The sequence below is a fragment of the Felis catus genome, chromosome E1, assembly GCF_018350175.1.
Source record: "Felis catus isolate Fca126 chromosome E1, F.catus_Fca126_mat1.0, whole genome shotgun sequence".
NCBI classification, from domain to species: Eukaryota; Metazoa; Chordata; class Mammalia; order Carnivora; family Felidae; genus Felis; species Felis catus.
In genome coordinates this window covers 53956453-53979282 of record NC_058381.1, presented here as the reverse complement: position 1 = coordinate 53979282, position 22830 = coordinate 53956453, and the positions used below count along the sequence as shown (strand labels likewise).

The 22830-nt window shown below is 51.1% G+C and overlaps 2 protein-coding genes across 19 annotated transcripts in view; one reads left to right on the top strand and one right to left on the bottom strand.

Annotated features, from left to right (window-relative positions):
- CPSF4L (cleavage and polyadenylation specific factor 4 like) lies at positions 1-18327 on the top strand. 13 transcript variants are annotated; one of them, XM_045045254.1, is made up of 9 exons: positions 7-150; positions 678-728; positions 1479-1631; positions 4615-4710; positions 5644-5740; positions 6210-6249; positions 7432-7599; positions 8577-8625; positions 15361-18327. In XM_045045254.1, the coding sequence occupies exons 1-9, from the start codon at positions 48-50 to the stop codon at positions 15369-15371; spliced, it is 768 nt and encodes a 255-aa protein (XP_044901189.1). In that variant the 5' UTR covers positions 7-47; the 3' UTR covers positions 15372-18327. The 13 variants fall into 13 exon arrangements, with proteins under 13 accessions (XP_044901192.1, XP_044901191.1, XP_044901193.1 ...); XM_045045255.1 differs by lacking the exon at positions 15361-18327 and adding an exon at positions 8751-8887; XM_045045256.1 differs by lacking the exon at positions 6210-6249 and having other exon boundaries at positions 4-150.
- Positions 13434-22830, bottom strand: part of CE1H17orf80 (chromosome E1 C17orf80 homolog) — an 11119-nt gene continuing 1722 nt past the window's right edge. For 5 of the 6 annotated variants that reach the window (XM_019818182.3, XM_006940530.4, XM_019818183.3 and 2 more), the window contains 4 exons: positions 20089-21582; positions 15453-15560; positions 14781-14885; positions 13434-13599 (listed from right to left, as the gene is read on the bottom strand). In XM_019818182.3, coding sequence (XP_019673741.2) covers positions 13577-13599; positions 14781-14885; positions 15453-15560; positions 20089-21556 — 1704 coding nt within the window. In that variant the 5' untranslated portion in view covers positions 21557-21582 and the 3' untranslated portion in view covers positions 13434-13576. The remainder of the gene's footprint in view (positions 13600-14780; positions 14886-15452; positions 15561-20088; positions 21583-22830) is intronic. The other variant, XM_006940531.5, reaches the window with a different exon arrangement.

The window sequence follows — 22830 nt, the reverse complement described above, 5'->3', positions numbered from 1 at the left end:
CCTGCAGGGGCTTGAGCAGGTTTGGGCGGCTCGGCAGGAGATGGAAGATGCAAGAGATCATTGCTGGGCTAGAGCAGTTCACCTTCACCTTCGAGAAGGATGTAGAGATGCAAAAGGGCACTGGACTCCTGCCTTTCCAGGGCATGGACAGTGAGTGAGGACAGGGTGTCAGCCGTCCCCCTGGGGGACCTTGCGCCCTTCTCTGGGCTTCTCCGCCACTGCGGCACACCAGGGGGACCGAGTTGGGGACTGGGGCCTGCCACCCGTGATTCTCAGCTCAGCACCCCCCTTCTCAGGGGCTGAGGGCTCCCCTCTTACATACTCTCCAGGATTCCAGGAGAATGGAGCTGACTTCCAGGCAGCCCATTTTCCAGACGGGGAAAGCAGAGAGATACAGAAAGGGAATGGTGAGAAGCCAGGAAAGTCCACATTGGCCTCCTGAGTTGCCTTGGGCCCCTCCATCACCTGTGTTTCAGAGTTGGGGGCTTAGGTGTTGAGGTCTTGAGGCTGGTTCTGGAGGCCAGCATCCAAAGAGCCAGGCCCTAGCCCCCAGGCCCAAGCTTTGGGGAGGTTCAGGGTTGCGGGGGTGGGTGGGGGTGGGTAGGGACTTCCTGAGGAGGAAAAACCCCCTGGCAGGTGCAGCCTCTGTTTACCTTCTTTCCTTCTTCCCCTTCTAGAGTCGGGCTCAGCTGTGTGCAACTTTTTCGCTAAAGGGCTCTGTGAGAAAGGTGGGTCAGCAGGTGAACCGGGGCGTGGGGGGCTGGGGCCGTCTACACATCCACGCCCTCTTGCAAAGAAATCCAAGTGCTCTGGTGGAAGGTCACACCCAAGCGAGTCATTGGCCGGGTGAGGGTAGGACTATTTACAAAGAACCCCTTCCCAGCAACCCTCACATTCTATCAGAGGGGTGGCCAAGCATGAGGCTGGTCCTGTTTAGGAACTTGGGAACTGGGGCATCCTAACTGCTGATGGCCGTACCCCCCGTAAGAAGGTAACAGAGTCACACAGGACATTTCTACTTCCTTCTCAGTTGTTAGTTACAAAGCCGGCTCTTAGGTCAGCACGTTAGGTCTCCGGGCTCAGGAAACACAACGTTTGAGGGGGGTTTCTGAGACCTGGTTTTAGCAGGCCCTTAACAAGCACTATGTGCCAGGGGCCGTGCTGGGTGGGGGTCCCGGGCTGGAGCCACGGCTCTGCTCTCTGGTAGGAGCCCCACCCTGAGCCTGGAGGAGAGGGGGGCTGTGAGGCTGCTGGGAGCTGTCCTGACCCCCTGGGGCTTCCCGGGGTTTGAGAAGCCCGAGGGCAGGCCAGGCAGAGAGGAAACTTTGGGCAAAGGTGTGGCAGTGCTAAGACAGCCCGTCCTCCGTGCGGCCTCCACCGGGGGTCAGGTGACGGGATGGACGAGGGGCGCGCTCCTCGGGAATCCCAGGCAAGCAGGGGGTGGGGGTGCTCCCAGCTGGCTGCTCTGCTGTTCCCAGGGAAGCTCTGTCCCCTCCGGCACAACCGAGGGGAGAAGATGGTGGTGTGTAAGCACTGGCTGCGGGGACTGTGTAAGAAGGGCGACCAGTGCAACTTCTTGCACCAGTACGATGTCACCAGGATGCCCGAGTGCTACTTCTACTCCAAGTTCGGTAACGCCCCTTCCTGGCTCCAGCCCTTACCTAGGGGGGTTGGCAGTGGGGACTGGGGAGACAGGAAGACGTGTGACAGGGAAGCCCAAAGGAGACTGTGTATGTCTCCGGTGGCCGACCGGGCCTCTCTGAGCCCCAGGCGCCTGCTTTTCCAGCCCCCTAGGAACAGTGGAACTGTACTCTGGGATCCCTGTTTCACTGGCCCACAGGCTCGGGCACACGCTAGTGACCCCCACCCCCACCCCCACGGGAAGGGTGGGGTGAGGCTGGACTCAAAGGCTGAATTGTTTCCCTCTGCAGTCCTGGCTAATCACATACTCGGACTGACTGTCCGGAAATAAGCCTGGAATGGGCCGTGTCTCTGTCCCCGGGGTGGGTCCGGGCCAGCGTTTCCCAAACAGCAGGATTTGAAAGCCACTTTCACGATGCTTGCCAAACACAGAAAGCACCTGTGCCATTGACCTGTGTCACTGTCGATTCTTCCGACGGTCTTGTTTTACGGAGTGTTATTTTAGAAGAAAACTTTGCATTGCTTCCGTAAGTGGAAAACTAGCATCTCTTATTGGCAATGCAGGGTCACTGTAAACATACAGTCATGAGGTTCAGAAGCACAGCCTCTAAAATTATCTTGTGTGGTCGGGTTGGGACCAGTGTCCTCCTTCTCTCTGGCTTTCAGACCTCCTTTTGTCGTGCACAGGGCTGCCCGGGGCAGGAAGCCACAACCACTTGCCACCTCATTTAAGATTGAATCGGCAAGTGTGCCTCAGATCTTGTAAAATATCTTCCCAGTGAAATTCTACAGCTCAGTGCTTTCCAGAGCTGGAAGGAGCCTTAAGGATTATCTAGTCCAGTGCTTTCCAAACTGTGTTCCAAAAGAGTGACCTGGAGGGACAGAGAGCTGCCACAGTCTTCAGGGACGTCTCTGACTGGGGCAGCTTTGGGGTAAGCTGCCCTTAGTGCCAGTGGCGGGAGGGGGGGGGGCGGGGGGGAGGTCCTGGCTATTTGGGAAGAAGGCGAAGCATCCCCAAAGAGCTCCTCCCGGGCCAAAATTCTGTGTCCTGCCTGCTGGGAGTTGAGGTCCCGCAGCCTGCATGTGTTCTTGGAAGGGAAAGACAGAGTTTACCTGAAGCTCAGCTTCCCTTGGCCAGCACCTAAACCTCTTTCATTTAAAAATGCCACTTACCATTAAAGAAAAAAAATTTATAACATTTATTTATTTTTGAGAGCTAGAAGGTGACAGAGCACCAGTGGGGGAGAGGCATAAAGGGGGGGGGGCACAGAATCCGAAGCAGGCTCCAGGCTCTGAGCTGTCAACGCAGAGCCTGACGCGGGGCTCGAACTCACGGAAACTGAGATCCTGACCTGAGTGGAAGTCAGACGCTTAACCGACTGAGCCCCCCGGGCGCCCCAAAGTAATTATCGTTCTTATTGGAAGTAAACTGTTTTATGTAGAACATTATGTTGGGAGGTGTTGGAGTGGGAAGGGGCAGCTGAGGGGGCCCAGGGTCTTGGGCCCTGCAGCTGGCTGGGCTCTTCTAACAGCTACTTGGGGGACTCCGAAAAGGCTGACTGGAGGGTGAGGCGCGGGTGCCACCTGCTGGCCGCCAGAGGAATGCAGCGAGGCGCATCCAGGCCAGGACAGAAAGGCAGCATTGCACGGGCAGGTGACTTCCCGCCCGCTGCCTCCGCCGGCCCGCTGCCTCCTAGATCAAATGCTCGCCAGCCCTAGGGGAGGGATGTCACTTCCATTCCTCAAAAGGCGGGAGCCCAGAGGCTGCACTCTGCCCTGGGCTGCACAGGGCAGTTCCTCTCTCTGAGCACTGCTGTCCTCGTTTGTGAGACGGGAAGGCCAGGAGGGAATGGTGATTTCAAACTGTTCTTAGGCATCAGCGGTGAAACCTGCTTTGCAGAAGGACGACCTTTAAGTAGATCTCTGGAGAAGTTTGAAAACCAATGGGGCGAACACCATCAAGTCCTTTTGGCTCTGAGAAGCACCGAGTTGCAGACTTTTTTTTTTTTTTAACGTTTATTTATTATCGAGAGACAGACACAGAGCGTGAGCAGGGGAGGGGCAGAGAGAGGAGGAGACACAGGATCCGAAGCAGGCTCCAGGCTCCCGGCCATCAGCACAGAGCCCATCACGGGGCTCAAACCCACAGACTATGAGATCATGACCTGAGCCGAAGTCAGTCGCCCAACCGACTGAGCCCCCCGGGCGCACCCGTGAGTTGTAGGCTTTTAAGGAGGATGGGATTGGAAGCATCCACCAATTCTCTACTCACATGAGGTGAAAGATGAACTGATTCCTCCCCACGCTCCTTCAGAGCCCTGGGCTCCTGCAAGAAATCTAAGAGTGTTCTTACAACAATTCTCCAGTGGTCTGTCCCACGAGGCTGGCTCCTTCTAGAGGACCCGAGTCTTGGTCTATAACCCACAGCTTACGGCACAGGCATCGGGCAACCACAGGGGTCCCTGTGTAGCATCTAGCATCAGACCACCGCCAGCTTTGGAGCTGGTCTTGTTGGCCTGTCCGCCAGAAAGGACCGTACCCTGGTTCTAGAAGCACCGTAGGTCTCCGTCGCAGAGACGAAGCACAGAGGGCCTTGATTGAAATGCATCCACACTGTGTCCCTCTTGGATCTTTAGGGGCTCGCTCTGGCTCTCCTCTCCCCGCCTCTTCTTCATTCCTTCCTCTCTGGTGGCCTCCAGATGCCTTCCGTTCCAGTCCCTCCCTCTGGATATCTGGCCCTGCCTCTGCTCTTCCAGATGTGTTTATTCTTACCCAAGTCCTACTTAGCAAGTAGTATTGGGATCCATTCTTCCTAGTTTGCAAGAAGGATTAGAAACTCCTTGCTGTCTTCCAAAAGCTGCTGCTGATGGAAGGAAGGCAAGTGGAGGCTAAGCAAGGCGGTCAGTCCACTTTGGGGAGGGTGGAAATGAGCGTTAAGATGAGCCCGTTTTTAAAGAATGCTGGACTTTTCAGGTGATTGCAACAACAAGGAATGTCCCTTTCTCCACGTGAAGCCAGCTTTCAAGACCCGGGACTGTCCTTGGTATGACCAAGGTTTCTGCAAGGATGGTGAGGCCCCGATGGAAAGGGAGCACTAGGTGATCACGATGTGGGAGGTGTCCCCAGCAGGGGAAGGATGCATATGCCTGATAAGGCCCCATGGGGGTGTGCCCCTGGGTTAAAATCCCAACGGAAGACCTTTCCATAGTTCTCCCCCAGGCTCGCTCTTATGGAAAAGAACCTTCTGTGTATTGTAACATTCAGCCTGGCATGGCTTCTCCCAGTGGGCTTACTTGGGTTCAGATCCCAGTGACTTCAGAATGTATCAGCTGCGTGACCTTGAACGAATTGCTGAACGCAGTTCCTCACTTATGGAAAGGGGAAACCGCTCCTTCATAGGGTTATTGAGCTGGCAGATATAGGACCTCACAGGAAGCCCTTGGCATCAGGTCTGGTCCAGGGGAGACCGACCACATGCATTCTCTTGTCTATTTCTTTTACCCACCTGGGGGGGGGGGTGCTGTCACCTAAGCGTGCTCCACCTGCCCCATTAAGAGGCAGGGGCCCCCCATTGGAGTCCCTGTGCTCTGAGTACTGCGCCCTTTACTTTCATTGGTGTTCAGGTGCACTGTTCTGAGTCCTCAGCAGTGTTCCTTTGGGGGCATTTTCGGGGACGATTAGTAAGCTGTGGTGGGGTTAGTCTTTCCTCAGCTGTAGCTTCTGGAGCTAAGTAAAGGTGACAAATGACAGTCTACAACCACGTAAATCCTCCAAGATGCAGTGTGTCAGGGACGCCTCCGACCCCACTGCTCAGCACTGGCCAGCTGGCCCCCACCCCAGCACATTCCGAGGTGGCCATTCCCCTCTCAGTCACGTGGCTAGGAAGCAGGTGCTTTGGGCAGGAAAGGACAAGGTTTATATACCCTGTTAAGTGGAGAGCTATGACTGCCATACCCTCCCGGTGAGATTTGTCATGTGTGTTTCTGGCTGTTCTCTGCCCAGCAGGTCCCCTGTGCAAACACCGCCATGTCCGTAAGATCATGTGCGCTAACTACTTTGTGGGCTTCTGCCCCGAGGGACCCAGGTGCCAATTTGCACAGTAAGTATGACACCTGGATTAGCAACTCTAGTACGGTGCCTGCTTTCTGGCTTCTGGATCTAGATCCTTCTATACCTTCACTGGTCCAAGGTGGAAAATGAAGTGTCTGGTGAGCATGCCCCCCCTCCCCCCTGCAGTGATTTCCTTGCTAACTCACCCTGCATTGCCCCCCCCCCCCAGGTGCTGCACCAAACTCTACCCCAGGCTGTTCATGTGTATTTGTGTGGGGCTGACAGGCATGTAGCTCTTCCCAAACTGTTCTAGAAATGAGCAGAAACACTTAAAACCCACCCCAACCCTCTGCAGTTCTCCGTCATCCCCTGGCTGGGGCATGGGCTCCTTCCCCCGGGGGCTCAGAAACCGGAAATCCGCAGTAGGCTGGCGAGGAGCACGCTAATGAGCAGGTGATGGAGGGCTGGAGCCAGGCTGTAACTGTCTCTCTCTCTCTCTCTCTCTGTACTTCCCTCAGTCCCAAGATGAATCTTTTATTCAACCCGAGTTTCACGAAGGTGAGTGTGCAGGCAGGGAGGGGGCAGGGGTGTTTCGTTCCCTTTACCGCACGCGCTCCCTGGAGAGCACTTACTCTGTCTGGCACCGCACTACGCCCAGCTGCCCTCACCCTCGCACGATCCGCTCCAAGTACCCGTCCCGGGAGAGGCACCCGCCACGGCCCAGACCCCCTCCCACCTCTGCAGCCTCTGCGGCAGGTAGCGGCCCTGCTCAGCTCATCAGCCCTCGAATTCTCCTTAGTGGGCGGCATGTGTGTGTAAGCAACCTGTGGGGTTCCAACTCACGACCCTGAGATCAAGAGTCGCATGTTCCTCCAACTTAAGACAGCCAGGCGCCCGACGTGTGTGGTTTTTTGATAAAGACCAAGGGGCCCAGCTCCGGGCTTGCGGTCCAAAGTCGTTCCTCTGCATCGGGGCCATCCTGGTTGTGCCCGGTCCCTGCGGGAACACATACTCTTCCCACTGCTACCAAGCACTGACGAGCACCCGCATCAGGGGTCAGCAAACTACAGCCTGGGGGCCAGATCGGGCCACTGCCTATTTTTGTACAGCCCAGCACTTGCAGTGGGTTTTTTGTTTTTTTTTTTTTTAAAGATCGTAGGGGAGAGAAACCAGAATATACTGTAACACGTGAAAATGAAAATGTCAGTGCTCGTAGTTTTATTGGAACCGGGCCACGCTCATGTACGCGTCATCTACAGCCGGTCTCGTGCTTAGGAGTGGCTGCGCCGGAGCCCAGACGGCCTGCAAGGCCGGAAATCTTTCCTCTCTGGGCTCCTACAGAAAGTCTTTGCTGACCCCTGGTCCGGAAGACTGAAAGTCTGACGGCCAGTTAAGTCTGAAGGAGGTCAAAATAGGCGTGGGAACGGGGGGCGGGCGCTTAGCCCCTGTCAATCAGTGGCCCCACATCCGGTCCCTCAGCCAGAGGGAAGGCCGGCGCCGGCTCGGAAGGGCGCCCTCTGCCGCTTCCAGGTGGGATCTTGGCTGGAAGGTGGGAAGCCTCCTCAATGACTGTGGGCGATCCACAAGCCCAAGTCTAAGGCTCGTCGGGAGCCACGCTGTCGGCAATTAACGCCGCAATAAAGCACCTTGAAACCTGCTTTGCATGTACACGCCTGGCCGGAGCCCCTGCCCTCAGTGCAAAGTCGCCACGTCTGCAGTGTTTTCTCCTGACTTTATCAGCAGCTTGTCAACTGGCCACGGGGTTCAGCCCCTCCTGCTCGTGCCTGGGAGCCTCGCAGGCCCCCTTCCCCGCCGGAGGGACCGCTTCTCCCCGCTCAGAGGCCCCAGCAGCACCTGGTCTCCTACCACCTGGGACTCAGGGCGCCAGAGCCCGGCCCGTGCTACAGGGTGAGTAGCTGCGGTGCGACTCCCTTCGGGTCAGGTAAGACCACCACACTGGGGTCTAGGGCTGTGAATGAGGGCAGTGAGCGGCACTGGTAACCCCAATGTTACCCTAAGTCTCCACGACCTCCTCTGACTTACCTCTCTGGCCAGACAAGGCTTTCTTTAAAAGCTACTAAGTTAAACAGCTTTCATCACCTTCTTTGCTGTGTTACCAGTTCTGAGTTGATCTATAATGTCCTCAAGATTTAGGGGGCAGGACTTCCTAAGGGAATGTAGCACTTTGGTTTCCTTTTTTCCCCTGGTTTATCAAGAAGAAAAACATCATACATACCTTCACGAGATAAACTCTACGCTGTTCTGTGCTTTTTATTTTAGAGATTTTATTTGTAAGTAATCTCTACACCCAATGTGAAGCTCCAACTCCCCACCCTGCAATCAGGAGTCCCACGTTCCACCAACTGAGCCAGCCAGGCGCCCTGACTTTCCTGTGCTTCTGGCCGCTCTACACTGTAAGAGCAAGCTCCACCGGGAGAGGCCAGGGAACAGGGCCCTTGCCTCTCTCATACGTGTCATTTTTGGGGCCTCTGAACATCCAGAGCCCTGTTCTCTGGGATAGTGATAATGGCTTGAATCTCAAGGTCTCTCAGGCCTGAAACGGAGCTTCATTTAAGATAAAATCCATCAAGGGTACCTGGGTGGCTCTGTCGGTTAAGCGTCCGACTCTTGGTTTCGGCTCAGGTGGGGATCTTGCGGCTTCACGGGTTCAAGCCCTGTCAGCCGCGCTGAGTGCGGAGCCTGCTTGGGAGTCTCTCTGCCCCTCCCCCACTTGTGCTGTCTCGGTTTCTCAAAATAAATAAAGTTAAGAAAAAAAAAAGCTACTTAGGCAGCTAACTAGCTTTTATGGTTCCTTAGACAGGTTAAGATGTTTCTATTGAGATTTGAATTTATGAAAAGTTACACCCTTAATCTTTTTCTTTTAGTGTCGAAAACCGGGCCATTATGCCAGCAAGTGTAGAAAGACTCCAACAGGTAGGAGTTATCAAAAAGTAACCCCTGGTCTGTGGGGTAACTGAAGACCTTCTAGTGAAGACACCCAGTGGCCACGCTGTGGGGTCCTCTCTGTTCCCAGTGAACCCTACTGTCCGCCTCAACAGGGTAGGAGATGTGGGAGTAGCGTGCTGCATTCGGGCTTATTTCCTCTCATTCTGTCCGTGAACGAGCTGCTAGAAACACAACAGGACTGGAGGCACGCAACCTGTGGCAGGACGAGTTAGCCATAAAACGGGGGAGCAGAATGTACATAAACTCTGAACCCAAGCCGGTGGGAACAGCCGCCCCCGTCTGCGCGGCTCCCGCACCCGCTACAAGACCAGCCTGGGCTGCACGGGGCAGTTCCCGTGCACGTGGCCTCACCTGCTGCTGCAAACTGGTGATTAAACTCCATGGTTTCCTTTGGCATGACAGCTGCTTCCCTGTTCCGGCTTACTTAAATTTAAGGCTGGATCCTGTGCACGCCCGATGTGAGGAATTATGGGGAGGGAGACGGTACACACCAGTCTTATCCTGGGGAGGTAGGGGCGTGACCTGGACCATTTAATGCCTTCTGTTTACGCGGATGCGGGAGTCAAGTGAGTCTGACCCACTGGGAGAGGAGCGGGGAGGTTAAAGTAGAGACTTTTGGAGAAATGGAGAAAACAGTAGAAGGTGTGAGTAGGACGCACCCCCCCCACCCCCACCCCCACCCGCCTGTGGCAGGTGGAGACGGCCACCCGGCCGCCTGGAGCTAGAAGGTAAGGGGACAGGGTGATCGAAGAACGAGGCCCGCAGGTTCTGGGGGCCTGCACGGCAGCCCCGCCTGGGCTGCTGAGACAAATACCACACAGCCGTGTAGGCAAACTACTCAGCCTCAAGCCTCAGTCTCCTCAGTGTGACAAATAAGCGTAACGGCGCCAGCCTCCCAGGGTGGTCCTAAGGATGGGATGAGAGAATGCAGGTAAAGAACTCTGCACAGCACTTGGCTTTGACAGAGCAGGCCCCGGAGGGTAGCCACGTTTCAGCGGGGATCGTGGCGGGCCTGTTCTCGCTTGGTTCACATTTAGAATCTGAAGTAGCATGAGGCCACAGGGGGTTCAGAAGAGCCGTTAGAATTTAATTCCTACCACACGTGGGCCCTTGCTGGAATTTACCGACGCGGGGCCTCTAATCCCACCAAGTCTCTGCAAAGTAGGTATAACTGTCCCCACTTCACAGTCCAGACCTCCAAAGAGGCTCCAGGAAGTCAGACAACTCGCCCCAGGCCACAGCCACCCATCTCAAAGGTGAGGGTCTGGAAGAGGCAAATAACCGGGTGAGAGGAAAATTTTAAAACTACTGTTATGAAGAGTGGTGGTAGGAACATACAGGAGGAACACAGGGAGCAGGGGAATTAGGATAATCTGCAAATCAGGGTAAAGGACTAAGAACAGCGGCATCGAGGTTTCCCGGAACAAGTAAAACACCCTGTTGCTAATACACAAATGATTATCTTTAATAACTAAATACTCTGGTATGTATTAGAAGAAAGTACTTTCCCCAGTAAACTCCGTATTTCAGATATAGTCACTCAGGCTTCAATCCCAGGAGCTAAGACCAGGGATAACCCACCCTACACAGACCACGTGGGCACAGCCATGGCCTTTGGGCCTGCCTGGAAGTATTTCCAACCTTCTGGAACGGGACCCTCCCCTGAAGTCTTCTCAAAGGCGGATACGGATCGCTCGTATGGATTCTCTGCACGCTGCTGGAAGATTCGTTTGGGAATTCGTGCCGCTGCCTTGGAAGCAGAACCTAACCAACACTGTTGCTCACCTGGGGGCGGGCTCATCTGGGGGGGGCTCCTGCCTGTGCTGTGGGAGGTACGAGGCATCATTTTGGGAGACGACATCAAGGAGGCCGTTTAACACGAACATCAGGTTAGGAGCATCCCTGGCTTCTTTTTCTTGGCTTTGTGATGAGCAGCTACTCCTGACTCACGCCTGCAGGTAACAGGGCCTCACTCATCTATGATCCCAGTTTTGAAAAGAATCTCTCCTCTTTCTGGATGGAGCCCTGCATCTGCCAGGTCACAGACAGGATTAGGATTGGCTGTGCAAATGAACTGATCTTGCAGGGATATTTGCAGATTTGAGCACTAAATGTAGCCTCACGAGCCAAGTTTACATTGCTACTGTAAGCGGAAACTGCTCCTTTGATCAAGCACTTTGTCTGGACCGGAATCTAGGACAAGAATCAATGGCTCTCTGCTGACCTCAACAACTCAGACTGTTTGGAACATTATGAGGAAATCGTTAAAAGACCTGATGAAAGGTCTTCAAGCACCCTCTCACCCCACATGGCAGAAATGCGAGTGGCCAGAAACCAAGGAGCTCCAGCATTTGGAGATACTAACGGCTTCTTCAAAGTCTCCCGGACCATTTAAGAATCCACGCTCAGTACTGGGGGGAGCCTGGGTGGCTCAGCTGGTTAAGTATCCGACTTCGGCTCAGGTCATGATCTCACAGTTCGTGAGTTCGAGCGCCGCGGTGGGCTCTGTGCTCATGGCTCAGGGCCTGGAACTTGCTTCAGATTCTGTAGCTCCCTCTCTCTGCCCCTCCCCCGCTCGCACTCTCTCTCAAAAATAAACATTAAAAAAAAAAGTATCCACGCTCAGTATCAAATTCAGAGGCATCACTTAAGCCCTTTTCTTCTTTCCTACACATGGGTCAGGATTCTTGGTGCTGACCATGTCAAACTAAAAAATCTTTTTAGTGCAGGATCCCACCTTCATCTTCAACTTGGTAAAATGAAGCAGCTAGCTGTCCCTCTAGGACGGCTGGTTCATTTAGTTTGCTCTTCACATTAAGGAACTTATTTTCAGGGATATAAAATACCTACTGTGACATAAATTAAGTAGAATGTTTTCACTGTTCTAGCATTCTGATTCTGACAAATGACTCTCTCTTATTCACAGTAGTGGTAATAGGTCTTGGGGCTCCAGCCCCTGGGGACCACCACTGCACCTGTGTTTGGACAGCAGGGGGTGGCACCAGGGCACTAAGGCTCTAGGTCAAGAAAAGCTTCTACTGAAATGTTTCCCAACCCAAACTGTCTTAGAGCAGGGATCCCAAGTTGCCTTACACGTTCCAAACGCTCCAAATGCAGGGGTTCGTGGCCTTACCTACTCCAAATGCTGGGGAGGGGGGCGGGAAGGGGGTCCCGCTCCCCCAGGGCAGGGTCAGCACACACTTCCAGCTTTGCAAACCACGTGGTCTCTGCTGTAACTACTCAGCTCTGTCACCAGAGCAGAAAAGCTGCCCCAGACCACGCTTAACAGAAGGAGCAGGGCTGTGCTCCGGGAAGACCTTATTTACAAAACAGGGAGTGGGCTGGACCAGGCCACCACGCAGCTGCTTGAGGGGTCTGGGGCAAGAGGGCATCCCAGGCAGGCAGCATTCTCTTCTACCTTGACTCCCTGACAGTTCCCGACCTGGACTAAGGACAAAGGGGGAAGTGCAGGGAGCATCCCCCTCCCAAGTGTCTCCCTTAAAGCACATTTGCAAAGAATGGCCACAAAGCCCTTTCAAAAGGAAAGATCCTGTTTTTGGAATTCCAATGAAGTCCTCAGTAATACAAATGCTCTTCTCTCCTCAACCCTGAATTTTTTCCTTTTGGGGAATTCTAGTGTACCTCTTCCCCAACCAGGAGAAACTGATGCGGGATTAAATTACTCCCACTGGGGATAATTAGAAGGAGAGAGAGACAGGGACTGGGAAGAGAAAAGGCAGATAAAGCAGAAGATAGAGCCAGAATTCAAGTTTTGAGAAGAGAGAAGAGATGTGCAAATAAATAAATGCTGGCCTCGGAACAGCATACTGCTTTTTCTGTAGTTTTGAAAGAGCTGGGATGAAAGAGACTAACCTCCTGTATTTGGCATGAGAATATCCCAAGCAAAGCTAAAATATACGTGTGTGTGTGTATAAAACAAACATGTAGATATGAACACGTCTATGATATATAATCAACCCCCATGTTGGAAAAGGGATTGGAGAAACAGCTCTCTGTACAATCTGGATTACGTTTCCTCTCAGCCTTTTCTATCTGTCAGTAACCAGGTGAGGAAGCCACCGAAGCAGAAGTCACAAACTTAGAAAGACACTGAATATTTTGATGGGGGAAGAGACCCGGAAAACCCAACAACCCTGACGAAGTAACAGGAGCGTCCGAGTGTGTCACTGAAGTTCTCAGGAAGGGATGGGTGGGATTCTGAAGTTTCCAGGAAGAGATGATAAACAGAAACCATCTGCTGTTATACTCAAGATGTATAAAAAGTGCTTCAACAATTCTGTTTAGTGTGCGATTTCATTTTCATCAGCTTAAATATATTTAAGGATTTTCCACAGACCCACCTGCAACTCTGTATCCCCCTGACTTTGCTTTTATGTTTCTCACACCCGCCAAGGTGTCAAGGACCCCAAAAGGCCCGATGGGAGGCAGATTTCCTGCCACTTCAGATACTAACCTGTATCAGGGCGTATGTAGCCTGGTATCTCGTACAGAACAACTGTAAAATGCCAAAGCTTAGAGAATACTTTTAGGGAGAAAGATCTAAAAGTGAGATATTATTGACTGCAAATTAAGAACTAACTCTTTAAAAATTTCAGTGATGACCTCGGTCATCTTCCTGCCTCCCTGACCACCATCAGCCTTAAGGGGCCAACAGACCGAAGGCTTTCAGGAATTCTGTCACTCTGGAGAGCCAGCCGAAGACATGGCCACACAGACGCAGGCCTGTCCACGGCGAAGGGACGGGCTTCCTCATATCATGGTTTCAGAATCCAGTAACTTTATTCTTTTCACGCCCTCTCCCTGCCCCAAATACCAGTCTAAACCGCTCGATCCGCACCGCAGTGGTCTTCGCCGTGCTCCCCGAGTCTCAGAGCTTTCTTACGTGGTGTCCGGGTCACTACTTACGCCAGCGCTGCAGCTCTTTGGATAAACAGAGAGAAGCGGTAAGAAGCCAGGAGGCCACTCCCGAGGACAGTTTCTGTCTCTTGCCTGTGCAGACCACTTCACACATTCAGAAATAAAGTCTTAGGCGCCATCGGGAGCTTCTGCTCCGCTTTCTTCAAAGATCTGAAAAACCACCTCGGGTATCAACCAACTGAGCCCTTTGAGACAGGTAAACCTTTCCGGGGAGGCCTTTTCCCTGGGAAAGCAGCTGAGGGCTGGGGGATCTCCACATGCGCAGGGCTGACCAGGAGGAACCTCCTCTCCCCTGTGAGTGTGTGACACCCCACCTACCAACCCCCCACCAGCGGGCAGGCGTCCGGCTGCCGCTTGACCTGCTCTCCGGCCTTCTAGGCACCGAATGCGTGAAAACCTCCAATGAGAGTCAAGTGCTGGTCTTTTACAAGTCCTACCGACCATTTGTGAATGCTGCTGGGGTTCACGGTCATCTTGTACTTTTACACCCCAAGTTTTCAGAAAGGGTCTGGGCTCTTTTTTAATTGTGGAAAACTGCTGGGCTCTTTGGATATCCTCCTATATAGAATGTCTTTGAAAAGTTTTTACTTATAAAAATGTATTTTTATAAAGCAGTACTGTAAAAAAAATGAGAGAAGTTAACCTGAACTGAAAAGAGAGGTGGAGTTCAGACGCTGTCCTCCTGGTGAAGGCCTGAGGCAGGCTGAAATCAACTAGAAGGATGCTTGTGTTCTCAATGCAGAAAGTAACGTTAACTAAGACTCCTGTGACCCGCACACACAAGTCTGACCGCCGTATTGTTTCTCCTTCTCTCTTGGGGTATAAACTGTTTGGTTTCAATGCTGAAAGGCAGTTCTCAGGTGGGAATTAAGAAGGGCGCCGATCTGGCAGGCAAACAGCTTTAAGGACAAAGCACAAGACCAGCACATCTCCAGGGAGAACCTCACACGGGAGCACAGGAGCAATCATGTAAAGTCTAGTCCAATCTTATAAAGGTCATTATAACTAAAACCCATAATAAAAAAAACCCCAGAGCCTCAGGCAGTGGCTCAGTCACTGGGCCGTGTCAGATAGCGCAAAACTGTAAAACAAAAACAAAAACAAAGTAATTCGGAGAATCCCCCGGAGGTCCCCATAATGGGACGAGGCCTGTGATTTTAGGCTCAAAGTATCAAAAAGCTTACTCAGATGCCTGAAACTCCAGCTGCACCAGAGGACGAAGTACCCCGTGAAGAGCATGGTGACGCCCCCAACTCCACTCCTCACGGTGGTGCTGCACCTGACCCAGCCTGTGTGGAGAGAAACACGTCTAGTTGCCATGGTGAACTGGAACTAGGGGGCCGCAACCTGCCGGATATTCATGTTATCCCAGTCGGCCTGGGCCATGGGATTGAAGTCACAGAATCCTCGCCAACACCACACGGGTATTTTTTTTACACAGACGAAAAGGCCCAAAGGTGGAAGACCTTAATTTTAACAAGTTGAGTTACTCTTGTTTTGGGAGTTTGGTCGGAATCTCGAGTGGGCAGGTTAACGCGCCTGGTAAACTTGAGGCGTAGAGCCCTCCTGGCTTTGGGACGATCCAGGCGAGCGGGGGAGAAATGGCGGGGGGGGTGGGGGGGGTGGCCAGGGGAGACATCACCAACAGGAAAGCTGGCCCGTAATGGCAGCCGCTCTCCTACTGGCTTTGTCGTCAGACTCCACGGTGAAAACCGACCAAGGGAAGGGGGCCTACACGTTTGTCTCTTTTTCTCTTTTCCTTAGCCTTGCTGTAACCATCGGGGCTAAAGTAAGAGAAACTTCTCCAAATGCTTGGAACCAGCAACAAAACCCAACAGTCAATGACTCCAGCTCACCTTTCTGGACAGCTCCCAAGAGCCTCATCAGAGACAAGCTGGAGGGCGTAAGTCTGGTCGGGGGTCCCAAACTCCTGAGAGCAGTCGAGCTTCTTTCCAACAAAGGAACTACGGTTCCAAACAGAAGTCACTGTCACAGTTCATCTAGATTTGGTCTCTTTCCCGATCCTCAGTGCCCGGGGTTCCCAGGGCCAGGCTGAGGGGAGGGTCTCTAAACAGCCGGATTACTGTGTACGGGGCTGCAGTGAACTAAGTGCTGAAAGTCAAGGCGGTTTATTCCCCGAAAGAGGTTCTGCAAAAGGCTGAGGGAGCCCCTGGGGATCAGGATCTAGCTACCTTTTTGGTCCGATGAATACACCCTGCAGCCCTTCCATGTGCATGTGCTTAATGAAATGAACTGTCTACGTTTTCTACCACTTGCAATGTTTTAGCAGAAGGCAGGACTTTCTACCATGATACTAACCACTGCTACTCCTCACTATATCTACTAGGGTCAACACGTGTGCTCTATCACCCCACTGCTAACAGCAAACAGTTCTGTTCAACATGTGAATAACTCACGTAAAACCAGAAAGGAGGGTTTATGCTCTCCATTTACATCTTTCCTGCACCTGTTTTTCTGTTTAAAGATAGGCAGGGAATCTCTACTATTGCTGGTTCTCTGCTCTTGGTTTGGCTCAGTGGGAGAAAGGGTAAACAAGGGAATATTTACAACAAGTTTAGCAGATGTGGTAAAAGTTGCTGCGGAGGTAAACATACTAACCAAATGCTCATATTAAGTGAGACAAACCAGACTGGCTTTCAAGAAATTACCCAGAAAATTATTTCACAAGGTGAAGATTAGTCTCTTGAAAAAACAAAGCGTGACACAACCCATTCTTCTTGGAAAAAGTTTGAAAAGAGACGGGAAGAGGCAGTTTTGTGACAACTGCAATTGTAAAACCACTTCCCCTGCCGTGTCAGGAACAGGGCAGCCCCTCCACTCTGTCCCCTCTCCAGCCAGTAGCCCATTTCCTCCACTGAGGGTTCAGTCAAACTTGTGTGAATGACATCAGTTCGGGCCCTGGGCTGGGATACAAAAGCAGCCCGAGGTCCAGGAGAGGCCAGCTCAGAACCCACGGAGGTGGTTAAGAGTTTCTTTAGTGTCATCCTTCCCGTCGTCCAGGGGCCCCGGGTTCTGATCTATACCCCTCTTGACCTGGCTTCACTGCCATCGCTAGACACTGTCCTGGACCCACTGCCAGTGTAGACATCCTTATTATCCCAAACCTAGTGACAGCGGTTCCACTCTCTAACATAAATGCTGGAACCATCCCTGGTACCTCTAACATTTCCTATCACCCCTCTGACCTGGCTGGAATTCCAGACCTGTGACCTGACTCCCCCCACCCTCCAGTCTCTGGCTGTTGTCACATGTCCCCTCACATGGCCACCTCTGGCTACTAGAAGATCTAATCCTGACGTGTCATATTCCTGCTCTGCTCTGATCCTAACTATTCTGAGCCCCTTCATCACGTGCCCCATCTCAAACAGGTCACTCGGACACTCTATCGGCGGAAACACTGTTTAAAGATGAGAGAAGAGGCTTATGAAGTTGTTTCTGGGTCTCCGAAAACCCATGACCCGATCAGGTTTCCCTATTTTACTTTCTGCTATCCCCACCAGCCAATTTCTAGGAACTGTTTTATTCAAACCTCCTCCTCCCTCCCCCACCATCTGTTTGCCAACACCCCCTACAGGGTCTGAGTGCCCCCCTCCCCGCCGCCAGTGGCCTTCCCAACACCTGCAGTACTCTTAACTTTGGAAACGTTTGGAAATCCGATTCTTAGATCTGACTTCAGAATCAGTCTTTAGGGATGAGGTCTAAGAATCTTTAATCCTATATGGGATCATCAGGTTGTCCTGATTTGGGCCTAGAGCTCTTCAACTCTCAGTCCCAGAAGCCAAGGCACCGACAGACATCTGGCCAGGGCTCAGCCAAGCACCCCAGCGAAGTGCTCACAAGGCTTTCCTTTGAACAAAGGAAACCAATTCCAGTTTCTTTGCTGAGGACTGTCAGCCACTTGTACTTGCTCAGTCTCCCGAGATTTGAATCTTGAACTTCTAAAGTCTATTTTCTCTAATGCTGGGAAGACTACTTTTTTGGGGTAGTTAAGTCCGTGAAAATCCTTCTCACTAAACCTCACAAGACAGCTCGGCTCCTAATGCTGCCGAGCTCCATAAGTAAGCCTACTTCTCGTTCCTGACTTACAGAAACCCGACTCAGCCGCGTCCTCAGAGCCACCAGTCTGCCCAAGCTAGTGACAGTACTGTAGACTGGGACCAATATGAGGGAACAAAATAGCTCCTCACCACTCTTCTGGAGAAACTCTTGTTGACAAAAACCTTGTATTTTTTCCCCCATATTCAATCTCACAAGCAAGCCAGGTGGTCCGATTAGTTACTGTATGTAGCCCTTACCTTATTCTTATCACTATATTCTTGGGACCCACTAAAGTGAGCATGTCAACAGATAACTTACATCAAAAATGACAGCAACCACTAACTGCCCCGAATAGTAAGCCCAGTGCACAGTATGAAGACCAGGGGTAGATAAGTCAGATGGATCCAGACTTGAATTCCGACCACCACTCACTGGATGGACATGGGCAAGTCACTTGAGATGTCTGGGGGTCATGGGGCGCCTGGGTGGCTCAGGCCATGATCTCATGGTCGTGAGCTGGAGCCCCGCATCAGCCATGCTCAGCGCGGAGCCTGCTTGCGTTTCTCTCTCTCCCTCTTTCTCAACATAATAGATAAATAAATAAAAGATGTCCGGGGCTCAGGTTCTTCGCCCATAAAAGACGGTGGGACGGGGACATCACTGACAGTCACCTGAGTTGTCATGAGGGTTGAATGAGGTAGTAATGTACCTAGCAGAGGCTGATCCAGTCACCATCTGACCAATGTCAGTCTCCTCCCCTTTCCCTCTAAAATGAGAAGTGGGTGCACCAGAGACTCTCCTCAGCACTGTAAGAGACAGCACAGGAACCAGAGAAGTCCTACTTGCCAGAGAGATTTGCTACGGGCTGTGCCGTAGCACACGCGTGCCTACGTGATGCCAACCACAAGGAAGTAGAGACAGCTGACCGACCCCCGTGTTTCTGGTTCTGGTGCACTTTCTGCAACACGGTTTGGTGGAAAAGGTGAAACTTGGTCTGAAGAGACTGTGTTCTCCTGGCAGCTCTACCGTTTACAGCAACCTGACCTTGGACAAGTCACATGTTCTCTCTGTGTCTGTTTTATCATCTGCAAAGCAGAGATACAGATCACTGGCCACCTCTCAGAGTGGCGGGGCCACGGTAAGAAAATGGATGGAAGAGGCACTCTGAGATCAACAAACTCAGACGTTAATATCATTTCTGTATTAACATGGAAAAGGGGCTTGCGAGCACGGCTTTGGCCTCGAGACAGACTACAACTTTGTAGAGAGCGCCTGATGTTAGGAGTGTTTGTACAGCGGGTGGAAGAAAATTGTAGCTTTAGCTAGCACTACACTTCACTTGATATACTTCCGCTTTGAAACCTTTAGAAAGGAATAATGACCATACAAAAGAAAATGCTTTTTCACACCGGACAACCTGGGGTTTGGTGAATACGTAATAATTTACAAAATATACCAGAGAGGGAAAACACGTCTCTAGGAAGAGGTTACAGGATTTTCAGGTGCAAAGGTATTCTGACTTGCTACAGGTCTCCTGTCCAACCTAAAAGCACCAATGAATACTACACACACACACACACACACACACACACACACACACACACACCCCCCAGAGATGGATGCTACGTTAAACTAACTGTGCTGCCATGGGCGCCTGGGTGGCTCAGTCAGTTGACCATCCAACTCTTGGTTTCGGCTTGGGTCATGATCTCATGGTTTTTGAGTTTGAGCCTCACATCAGGCTTCGAATGGGTGGTGCGGAGCCTGCTTGGGATTCTCTCTCTCCGCCCCTCCCCCTCTCACTCTGTCTCTCTCAAAAACAAATCAACTTAAAAAAACTAAAATAAAAAAATGAACTATGCTTCTAGAAAACCTTGAAAGAAAAAAATCTAAAGCTCTCCTATGAGGAAAATGAAGAAACATTACATATTGTAATTAGAGAGGCAGTCCGATAACTAAAAGTAAGGTTCTGCAGGAAGAAGTGAGGATCCCCGAAATGCCAGAATTTCCTGGCTCTGTGGGGCCACTTAACCCATTCCGGGCACGGGCAAGGAGCCTCTGGACAGCTTCTGAGGAGACCCCCTCACAGTCCTCTCTCCTTCCCTAACCTCTCACCCAGTCTCTCAAGACAGTTTGAATCCCTGCCCCATATCCACTGGCCATGCCCCTGCCCAGTGGGGAAACTCGAGTGATCAATGCCACCAGCCAGCCTGGCCTAGTCCAACCGTCAACTCTGGGTGCAGGGGAAGGGAGAGTGGTAAAGCACTCTGGAGCAAGAATGAGTGTTTTCAGAACCACGACTGAGTCTGGCATACTGGAACGCCTGGGTACAAGTCAGCTGAGAGAAAGCAGGAGTGTTCTGAACCTGATTAAGGCAAAAGGCACAGAGCTGTTCGGAGGGGCTGGAGGGTCCTTGAAAACGAGCACGCTTACCTTGTGAGAGTCTCTCCCCCTGGGGACCGATGAGCTGAGGCTTCTGGGCCACTGCATTCCAATACTGGGGCTTCCCTGGCAACACCCCCAGTCCAAGATAACCAGGATAGAGCTCTGGAAACCACTCCAGGCCCAGGGAGCTTGAGAGGCCCTTCCTGCCAGCCACGCCCACCTGACTGAAGGGGCTGTCAGAGGCGCGGAGCAGGACTGAATGTGAAGGCTGCTGGCACCCAGGTCGTGACGCCTGGGGCCCACAGCCCGGTCCGTGCGGCAGAGGAGCCCGCTCACTACGCTCTGTGAACACCTTCACATCAGGGACTCGGTGAGGACTGCAGGCTGCTGCTTTCTCTTCTTGAAAAAATCGGACAGCCAGAGAGGCCAGATTTTGATTATACGACTGTGATACAGAAAGTAGCTCACCGCAAGTCGCCTCCCTTGGAGTGAACGAATTTAAATCGGGACCTTCGTCTCGACATTTCTTCTCTGTGGCCGAATCACCACCACTGAAGTTCTTTGCCCGTTCCTGTGTGTCTATCACAGATACACTTTTCTCTGCATTTCCGGTGCTCCCACGTGCCTCTACTCCAAGGTCAAGTCCTTCTCCTTGGTTCTCCCTGACGTGGATTTCACCTAACGGGCTAACTTTAAAATTTAAAAATTGTGATTCCATTCTCTTTTCTTGAATCTCAGGGTCTCTAACATCACTAGAGACTTCTGAGAGGTGGTCCCTGGCCTTGGACTCTGTCTCACTGCTTGACAAGGACGTTCTTACTCTTTCAATCCCATGATGGAGATTCATGGGAGAACTACGATAATCACCATTAGCTGTACCTACTAACTTTACTAGAAGCTTCTGTCTTGGGGGATCAATTTTGTCCAATCTTAAATCAGGAGAAGTGGTCTGTACATCACTGGGTAAGGCTGAAGGTTTTCCATCTTGATTTGATGAAGAAGGTTCTACTGGGCCAAGAGGTAAAGATGCTTTGATTTCTGAAAGCTTACTTCTACTCTCCCCTGATGGAGGCAAATCTTTGGGAAGTTCTTTGTTAGGAGTGGTATTTTCTGATGCATAAAACTGAGCCTTGGTTTCTCTCTGGAAAGCAACCTTTGGTTCAGTATCTTTTAGCATTTTGAGGGAGCACCGAACTCGATTCTTGAGGTATTCATCTGCCTTTGTGTTACTTGCTCTTTCTAAACCAATGGCCGGTAGTGGAAAAGACTTCACTGTCCGTTCTGGTTTGTCCTTTACCAACTTGGTATTTCTCTTCTCACTCCTGGTCTCTAACTCTCTCTCTTTAGTGTTATTTAAATCTGTGATTGGTCTTTTCCTTGTAGCATGTGGGCGTGTAGCTAGCTTGGACTGACAAGCTTTGTGATCAGCAGGTACAGTCGGCCTTATCATCTTACAGTGTGGCAAGTGGGATTTTAATCGTTTAAATGGCTTCTTACAGTAAGGACACACTTCCATCCTGGCAGAGTATCACTCTCTTATTCCTGAAAAAGGTAAACGGGAGATTATGAGGGGCACAGAGTTCGTAAAGTAAATACTAATATTTCATTTACATGTGTACCTTTCATTTGGAAGAACCCAGGTTGAAGGAAATTGTTAAAAAAAAATATGTTTTCATTTTCTTACAGAAATAGGAAACAGAAGACATAGTTGGTTTTAAGATAAATACTCCTGGCTCCATTTATACTTGGCATTATACATTTCTTAAAGTCTTCTAGCAACCAATCATCAGTAAAAGACAATCAAAGAGGTTTTACATCCCTAACTAGTAGCTGAGCAAAGCTAAAAGACTTAAACCTAATAAATAACGGTTACTGGAAGAAAAAGTTGTCCAAACTAGCAGTCAGATTAAAATGTTTGCTATTTAAAGTTACAGCAAGTCAACTGGGTATTACACGAGTATAAAAAAATTGTTTGAAGCCCTTAAATATACCACTTAAGGAAAGAATGGTGAATTCAGGCCAAGATCTGAAGGCTGTTGACTAGAGTCATGTTTTCCAAGTGGTATATGGAAGATCCACAGAGGTGCAAGAAGAAAATATTAGAACTTCCAGGCTTTCAGCATGAGAAATGAAGCTGTACTAACACTTCCCATATTAGTAAAACACATGTACACCCATACACATATATATAAAAGTATGTGGGGGTGCCTGGTTCGGTCAGTCGGTTGAGCGTCCCACTCTTGATTTCAGCTCAGGTCACATTCGCAGGTTTGTGGGACTGAGCCCCACACTGGGCTCCATGGTGAGCGTGGAGCCTGCTTAAGATTCTCTCTCTCACTCTCTCTGTCCCTCTCCTGCTCACACTCATGTGCGCGCACTCTCTCAAAAAAAAGTGTGTGATGCACTAATAATATACAGGTGGAGGGAACATGGTCCCCAGTTTTTCATTCACGGTTCGTAGCGTATGGACTGCCAGCAAATTCATTTAGTTTGAAACCTTTGTGATATTCACACCAGGTAATAACATGAAAAAAAAGTAATACCATGTATCAGTTGTACCTCTTTGAGCACCCTGCTGGGCATATGGTATTTGTTGAGTGAATTTTTTCTCTAAACGTAAACATGCAAACGCTATCATAAATCACTGTGACTGAACACCTTCTAACTACTACTTAAGTCAAAGAGTGACACTGAAACCATTTGCAAGATAAACCGACATAATCCTGGCCAATCCATTTAGGATCCTATGTAAACTCAGGCAAAACAAAACTGTTTCTGATTACAGTAATC